This window comes from Chondrus crispus, genomic scaffold (genome assembly GCF_000350225.1).
Source record: "Chondrus crispus Stackhouse genomic scaffold, scaffold_70, whole genome shotgun sequence".
NCBI lineage: Eukaryota > Rhodophyta > Florideophyceae > Gigartinales > Gigartinaceae > Chondrus > Chondrus crispus.
The window spans coordinates 61185-70108 of NW_005178634.1; the positions used below are offsets into that span (position 1 = coordinate 61185).

The 8924-nt window shown below is 50.9% G+C and overlaps 1 protein-coding gene; it reads right to left on the minus strand.

Annotated features, from left to right (window-relative positions):
* Positions 1 to 440: 440 nt before the first annotated feature.
* On the minus strand, positions 441 to 1675 carry CHC_T00007359001 (hypothetical protein). XM_005710831.1 is given in 2 exon segments: positions 441 to 811; positions 812 to 1675. 1 exon segment carries the CDS (start codon positions 1673 to 1675, stop codon positions 812 to 814), a length of 864 nt encoding a protein of 287 aa, XP_005710888.1. The 3' UTR covers positions 441 to 811.
* Between the last annotated feature and the right edge of the window lie 7249 nt (positions 1676 to 8924).

Below are 8924 nucleotides of genomic sequence, written 5' to 3' on the forward strand. Positions count from 1 at the left end.
TCGGCACACAGTATGCCAGGGATCTATTACGAGCTCTAAAAGCTCTGATGGTGTCAGAGGAGGGCAATCCTGTGGCGTAGTGTGCTGTTCTGTCATGTGCAATACGCGCGTGTACGGAGATGATTGTGTCGTTGTCTACTACGAAGCCCTGCTGCGCGGCTTGGATAGCACTGTGGGCGATGAGTTTTTCTTCAGAAGACGAGAGTACGGGTTTGCGGCCGGGATGGTGCTCCTCCAGAATGAGAAGCTTTTCGAGGGTCGACTTATCGGGAGACGCGCCTGGTCGGCGTGGTGCGAGTGCTGATGGAGAGGGGGCTGATGTTTGAGGTGCGATGCGGCGGTGGGGGGACGGCGGGGTGGCTGCGGCTGTGGGGCGGGATGGAGAGCGGCGTTGGATTGTCGTTAATGGGCGGCTTCGTGCCAGACGGGGGGGATGCTTGTTTACGCGCGTTAGTTTAGTTGGCCCGTCAGTGACACGTGGACCCGAAGCACGCGGTGGCCACGTGGTGTGCGTGGCAACGTGTACGTTCTAATACATACCAAAACACTCCCAACCTCTCCCATGCGAACGAGAACCGCAATGCAATGTGTCCATCGCAACTGGCGCCAACGCGGGAGGGACAGCTTACGCTGAGCGATGAGGAAGGTTCCGCGAGTAAGGGAAACGTTTCATGCCTATCTTGCCCGCCCCCCCTCTCCGCATACACCTTGGAACACAATGCCCCTTTATCAAACCCCGGCATACACGTCAACGCCGTTCTTCTCTCCGCTCAACGCAAGTGGCCGCACCTTTCACAGACTACTTTCCCTTCTACAAATCGGGCCCAGTGCTGTCGAACAGCGGCACCACATCGGCCGTGGGCGTGCCATCGCCGATCGGCAGCGCCAAAATGTCAAACGCCTTGTTCCTTGCCTTCTCCGTCGACAGCGCGCTCATCACCACGCGCGCCACGTCCTTGCGCGGGATCGTCCCGCGCCCGTACACCGTGAACAGCTCGTCGTTGTGCCCAACCACCAGCTCGCGCTTGCCGGGCTCCTCGTTGCACAGCCCGGCCGGGTTAATGATCGTGTAATCCACGCCGGACCCGATCAGGTACAGCTCCGCTTTGCGCTTGAACCGCAGGATGTTCCCATTCCCGATCCGGTTCAGCTGGTTGGCGTCGTCCGTGCTCCCCATTGACCCGACGAGCACCACATGCTTCACACCAGCCTCGATCGCCAGGTCGATCTGTCGCTTCGCCCCATGCCAGTCCACGGTCTCCGGCATGCCGCCCTCCTCGTAATAGAAGCTGGGCGCCTGTCCCTCCACGGGCGGGTTCATCTTCGGCACGGCGCTCGTCAGGATCACCAGCGCGTCCTTGCCCTTCAGCGGCTCCCGCAGCGTCTCCTCCTTGGTGATGTCACCCTCGGTTAGCAGCGCCTCCACCTTGTTGTACGTCTCCTCCATCAACTCTTTGGCCCGCGTCTTGGACCGCACCAGCCCCGTCGCCTCGTACGCGTCCCCGGCCGCCACGAGCGACTCCAACACCAGCCGGCCCGTGCGCCCGCCCGCGCCGGTTACTAGCACGTTAAGCGCCATCACTGGTGTAGTTGCGCGGTGATTGGAGCGTCGCGGGGAGATGGCGCGACCGCGCGTGCTCGTGAAAAGTGTCGCGGGCGCACTGATGAAGGCCATGGCGTAGTGGGGACGGAGACGTGAAGGGCGGGAACGCGGGAGATGGGATGCATGCGGGAGGTAAATAGTGGAGACTATGAGATCGGGATGTTGCAACCGAAAAGCAATCTAAATTTTATATCTGCTGCCCATCGAGATTAGCGGAAAGATCATCATATACCGTTGCCCGTTTAGTGATTGCCGTCAACTGAGACCGTTTCTCCAGTCGTCGTCAAGGAGAATCGGGTACGTACGCTTTAACCTGCATGTCTAGCTTTGCGGGCGTGCATGTCGGTTTATCGTCTCCCCGACATCCACAAATTCTGATAATCTCTATCGCTGCATACCAGACCTTCTCCACTCCATCGAGATCCTTTGCCTCCCTGTATTGTATGTACAAAGTACCAAAGCAATAAACGTTGAGGAATTATAAAATGAGATATGACTGAAGCGTTCGCATTTCTGCAACAGAGATTCGGCAAGCAAGGTTCCATTGGGCATGTAAGTGCTGTAGAGCTCACTCTACAGCACTTACATGCCTTTTCATTGGAGTGGATTTCCTCTTTCGAAACGTTCCATCATGTACAATCGCCCCTCTCAAAGACAGCTGTTTTCCTCCTTGTCACTGTTTGAGCCCGTTCCGAGCTCCGAAATGATAAATTTGTTTACCAATACGATGATATAATCGGAATATGAATGAGCTATTGATGGTTGACACCACTCGTCATTTCTAGATGAATACGATAGGGTTGGGGTTATGATACCCGCTTCGTTCGATATCGGTTTGCTTTTCGGTGAAAGGCAGTCCAACAATGAAGATAATCGAGGTCGCCGTGGAAAACGTTGAATAGCGAGTGCAGATAGTATAGCCGGCGTACTAAAACTTGCATCAAGAATCGGTGGTAGGGGCATTGGGGTCAGACTATGGTCGCCATATGATCGTACAGCACAAACCTCAACGGTTTGGGACTTTACCACATGACAATACATAACCGCTATGCTTGTACGATACTTTACAGAATCGAACAGGCAGCCGCGCATAGAGGCACCTGTCTGACTGCCATCAACGACTTCACGAGTAGGAACGCATTCTTGCTTAACGTCCACATTAATATACGGACTCCCGTCGATTGTTTTCGCCACGTTATACATCAGCGTCTTCAGTTCTCGTAGAATTCCCAAACTAGCTGCCAGTCCAATGCTCCAGGCACGAATCACGGCTCGTGTACCATTCATTGCATTGTTTGAATGAAGCTGGCTAGTGAGCGCCGCTTCATTTTCAAGTCCGTGTCCTGTTTCCACAACCAGATCATCACAGTTTTGGCGGATTCCCCTTTCCAACTACCCTCCTTGTCGGATCAGTCACATATTGGATAAACCCCCTGTCCATAGGTCACATTGTCCTCGGAAATTCCCATCAGCTGCTTTCACCCCACATCCTTGACCCGTCCTGTATAGTCGTTCCTCCAAGGAGACAGCAATGATACGTTAAGATCTGTTCACAGGAAAACTCGGCGCAAGATGCCGTCTGACCTCACAGGATCAAAGTCATCAGCAAGAAAAATAAACCACTAGAGCGGTGCAACTCGTACAGTCCTTTTCGTGAGCACTGTAGGTTGGGCTTGTGAAAGTTAACTTTCAGACCAGCGACGGCAGTCGACAAAGCACAGATTGTCGTCGCGAGACACCGACGAAGGTCAGCATGGCTGACTGCACCTTCTGAGCGAGCCACCAACAGTTTTTGGCTAGCTGAGTTCATTCGCCAAATGATTTTGAAATGGGATACTGTTTATTGAGCCCATGTGACGTGGATCTGCTTGGTATCGTTTTCTCTTCTTTTCGGACCCCCTCATCACATTTCACCACCAGCTCCACGCGACGGGGAATGCAGATGTGGCCAGTCTCGAGCCCATGCTATCCTCTAAGCAGAACTCTGCCTTTATGATTTCCTTCTTCCCGTTTTCGCAGAAACTGTGCCCATGCATAGTTCAACCAAAAGTCGTCATGATAACAGGTGACCCACATGAAATAGTGCCTTTGCTCGAGAAATACCTCTCAAACAAAACGAAGACTTGCAATTACAAAGATCTTAAAAGCTACGTCAATTTTGTTAGCATGTTCAGAAGCCCGGTCTTAGTGTGGCAGCCAAAATACTGACTCTGCTGGCCTGAATGTGGAAGACAGAACGCTTCATGCCAGAGACGAAGCTTGAGATGTGGTCCTTTTTCCGAATACATGGCCATACCGGTGTCCATGATTCTCTCGTGAACATGGCTTTTTGTCCAATTCAGTAGCTGGTGAACATCATACCACATACTCAAGCTGAATATCTTCCCAATTTCATTGCCATTCTGATCCAAACTCCTAACAAAGCGGTTGAAATAACACCCTGTACTCCGTGTAAGCTGAATGTGTTTCATACCCACCGACAGCGGGCCTGACATGACCTGTTTGTAAGAGCTCTTTTCTTCGCTGTCGGCATCCAACAGGTTTTGGCCAGATCGCAGGTAAATGAGATTTCCATTTCCGTTCACCGTAATCATTTTACTTCGTGTGTCCCCCCTTCCTGTATGAATGAACTCTAGAGATCCTTCACCTGCGAGTTGTTCTCATTGCGACCGCGGAATACGATCTATCATTGAGCCGTCGTATCCATGCTTGTTCGTTTCCCCAGCGATTTTGGACCCTTCAAGAAAGGTAATACCTTCCTTCATCGGGCTTGAAAACGTTGTTTCAATATCTTCCCGCCTCGGGAAGTGACATTCCTTGAAAATCCCCACGGGTCCACTCAATTTATGATCGCAGAACCAAAATTCATTGCCATGTGTTTCTTCCCACTTCTCAAATGTACTCTTATCAGACCAATATCCAAATAAGAGATCAGTTGCATATCCACACTCATCTACATAAAAGGCTCTTTCCCAGTGTGCTGGTGTGTACTTGTCGTTTTGAAATGCGCCTTTGATTTTCGACACAAACAAATCAGCCATCAGTTCAGCCTGTAGGGAGCCTTCCCTCTTCCTCGAATCATTCAAAACTTGGCGCTGGACGCCAAAATACACCACAGCAATGCTTCCAACCGCATTGTTCAAGTGTACCGAAAAGGATGGATACCCAGGAACAAACCCTTCTGGCTCTGAGGAGGTATTGCAAGGGCATTCCTGCAAGAGGTCGGATGGAATTGCCTCCTCAAGACCCGCATACGTCTTTGTCACTGACCCCATGGATGTGGATATTGTTACTCTGGATGTTCGTTGGACTTGAAGGCAAACGTAATCAATGGCTTTATGTAGTACTCTCTCGCTACTCGCAGTGAGAGTTTCGATGATATTCATAAGCCTTGTGTAGACAGTGTACCTCCGCGCCGGCGGAAATTGAAAGATGATGACTCAACGACCTCTGCCTCCCTCTGTCGAGACGGGGAGGCAAGAGTGTTTATGTAGTAAACGAAGTGCTAACGAGCTAGTCTCGGTAGCTAACGCAGTAAAACACAACACGACATAACTCCGCTTATGGGTACAGTAGAACTCTTCTTTCCGCAACAGAAGATGTTGCCATTTATGGTAACCAGCATCCACACTGCCCCATGCAAGAAAGCACGAAGTCGGTTGGTTGCATCAATCCGAGATGCCGAGTTGAGAAAGTGCCTTTGCAGCGACTTTCGTATTGTCGCAAGTGCGGAGAAAGGTTGAAACGCAGTCAGGAATATCTGTGAAGAGCTCTTGTAGAGGCTGCCAAGTCCAGTCGGTACGATCCGGCTGCCCCAGCCACTGCACCTGCACGAAAATTCCATCATTGGCCTCGCCGATATCCACCAACTTATCCACCATTTCAAATCGGGTCTCGAGGTGCTCAGCCTGCTTCAATAGCTTCTCAGAGACTGTAGCACCGTCGAGGGCGGCGCGATACTTGAGCAAGCGACTTGCATGCACAATCTCTACAGAACCGCCGGACAAGGTAGATACCTCGTAAACCATATCACTAATAACGCGCGTGATACGGCGCGGACCTGTCCAGCGAAAGGTGAGCTTGTGCCCACGGTCCTGTGCGCGCCTGACAACCACGAAATCCCCAATCTCAAAGTTCGGCACGATCAAGTTTGTTTTCTTGTTATGATGCTGTATCTGACGCTCTCTATTCCGTGTGACCTTGTGATTGACGTCCTTGTGTATGGCATCAATAGAATGTTGGAGTAACGAGATATTGATGAGCTGTCGTACACGGACTTGTCCGAGAGTAAGAGGATTACTGCCGTCGGGGCGCTGAACAGACAGCGTAGACCGATTCGGACGAATTCCAGTCATGACTTCGAGTGGTGTGCGGAAAGTCCCATCTTCCCTTTTCCCTAGACGCTTTAAAGGGGCCTCATTTAGCGCAGACATAACAGTCTCGATGACCAAAGGCCAATCATGTGGGCCTAGCTTGAGTTCGGAGAGCAGGGCCGTGCACGCAGCGCGGACATGCCTCATGCATACTTCAACGGTCCCATTAACCCATGGAGAGTAGGCTACAGTAAACTGATGCCTGATTTTATGCAGTCGTGCCAGCGCGTCCATCACCTTGTTCTTAAAGTGCAATCCCTGGTCCGACACCCAGTAGTAGGGCGGAGTGAAGACCCTTATCCAGCGCGCGACGTCTTGAGCCGCAGTATTTGCGTCCGCGGCCACACAGGGACAAATCCATAGATAGGTGGAGAGGTCATCCTTCAAAATGAGCGAATACTTCAGACCGTCCGTGCCGACACCCATGAAGAGGAAGTCGAAGTGCAAGACTTCGTTTGGGGATGAGGCGTGTAGCGTAAGAGCCAGAGGGCGGGGGATACGTTGGCCGGTTTTCGCCACAATGCAATGAAGGCAACTAGCGACAAACTCTTTGACGTCGCATTCCATGTCATCCCATATGTACACCTCCGCAAGGGTGCTTAAGGTGGACTCTATTCCCCTGTGCCCAGCTGTATCGCAGTGCGAAATCACTAGCAACTTGAACTGGAGCTCGACATTGTCAGGGGCAATCCATATGCGCCCGTTGCGGCGCAAAAGCCCATCAGCACCCAGAGTTAAATTCTCAGGATGCGGCAGTGCTTGTTGTTGATACTGACGCACGGATTCTTCAGTTTGCCACATGAAATCTGCGTCATGAGGGGACGGGACTAGGTCCTGCTGTTGCAAGGTGCTACTGATTCGGCGTACCATATGGCGCTTTCCACGATATCCCGCAAACCAACGCGTCATCATGTCGGCAGCAATGTTCCGATCCCCGTCTACATGTTCGATACTATACATGAATCTGGAGAGATAGAGAGCCCACCGATGTACCTTATTGATAATGTGTCGACCGAGAGTGGGTCGCAGCGCGGTGGGGTTGAACACAAATAACAAATTGCGGTGATCAGTAAACAAATGAATGTCTTCCTCACAGGCCAACATGTAATCCATCTTTTCGAAAGCTTGGTACACTGCAAAGGCCTCGCGTTCGAAGGTACTCCAGTGTTGCTGTGTCTGGTTAAAGGAGGATCCAAGGAAGGCCAGCGGTTGGTGCATTTGGTCCTCCAGCGGCCGGGTCATGCAGGATGACTGGCACTGAGTAATGACGGCAGCCCAATGCTCATCGGATGCGTCGGTGTATATACAGAGCGTCTTTGACTGGTCCCTGTGCGCGAGCTTGACGGCCTGCCGCAGCTGCTCCTGCAGCTGCTCGTAGGCATCAATGTGAATGCTGCCCCATGAGATATCCTTAAGTTGAATGTTCTGGACTGAGCGCGAGGTACGCCTGCCCGATATTTCGTAGGCCTTTTCCAATAGCTCCCTCAAAGGCGTGACGCCGGAAGCATAGTCTGGAAGGTACATTGACATCCATTGGAGGCAGTTGATAAATTGGGAGAGCTCGGCGGCTGTAACTGGATGCGAAGCATTTTTCAGACCGCTTAATCGGCGAGGGTCACAGCGAACCCCGTCTCCATCAATGACATAGCCACACCAGTGTAGAGTGGTATCGAAAAGAGTAGTCTTCTTGGCGGACACCTTCAGGTTCCGGTCGCGGCAGATCTGGAAGAAGGTGCGAAGATGCGCAATGAGAGCACCTTCGGTACCGGCGTGGACTGCGAAGTCGTCCAACCAGGCCTTAACTGCTTGTTCCATGGACTGAAAGCAGGGCTGTACACGAGACTGGAAGTTTTGTACGGCCCTGCTTTCAGTCCATGCAGTTAAGGCAAACGTAATCAATGGCTTTATGTAGTACTCTCTCGCTACTCGCAGTGAGAGTTTCGATGATATTCATAAGCCTTGTCATGCTTCGATACGGATTATAATACGGATTATAATACCAATCAGCGACCATTATCAGATGATTACCTAACCACGTTTGAAACCACCTATAGTACGGCATCCCCTTTCCAGCGGTTTGGGTAGTAGCATGCCTTCAATACTTTTGTTTTTGGGAATTTCTGGACATGGCCGTCATAATGACCACGTAAATGGACATCAGCGTAAACAGTGAGATTTAACTGCAGTTCGGTGTTACGAGTTACTACAATACGACATGGTCGCCGCAGTTGATCTAGGAGTGGTTAAAAGTGGACATATAAAAGTATGGCAAAACGGTGCTGGTGCTCAAATAGTAATGGCAATGCAGGCGGCAATGCTTCGCAATGGAAAACGGTGGTTTTATAATGTATAATGGCGGAGGGAGAACATACCTGACATGAAATGGCAAATGATGTATACTGCAGAAGCGAATGGCCAAGGTAGGGCGCTGTCGCGTGCGACACACTCGTAAGGATGGGTATCGACGGCGGTGGTGAATGTCCGACGACGACGGGAATATTCTTACATACATTTCGCAACAAAGTGCCGAAATATTCGCCTCTTCGTATTCAATACGACCAAACCTGGCGGTGACAACTTGTCACCGCCAGGTTTGGTGTACCGATTACCGATGAAGTCCGAGAATGGACCGCAGCCGCCAATTAATTTCGCTATGTGTATCGTTTCGAAAAAAATGGGAGTTGAAATGCACTGTTTGCAATGAAAATCCAGGATGTGTGACACCGAGTTCCATTAAAATTGTGATGTGTACTGCTATCCCAGAAATTATGGTGTGCTGACGACCGAAAAAGACTAAAATGTAAATTGTGTACAGTGATTCGCTTTCATGTTGAGGATTATGTTGACTCATTGCCATTGCATGAAATATGCGGACCTCCTGCCAATACGATTTGACATATCGACCACTTTTTCTTATATTCTGATGTCATAACAATGAAAGTCCTTAA

Bases quoted from the DNA above. Each gene is read 5' to 3' on its own strand.
- CHC_T00007359001 (XM_005710831.1), bottom strand. From the start codon at position 1,675: ATGGCCTTCATCAGTGCGCCCGCGACACTTTTCACGAGCACGCGCGGT.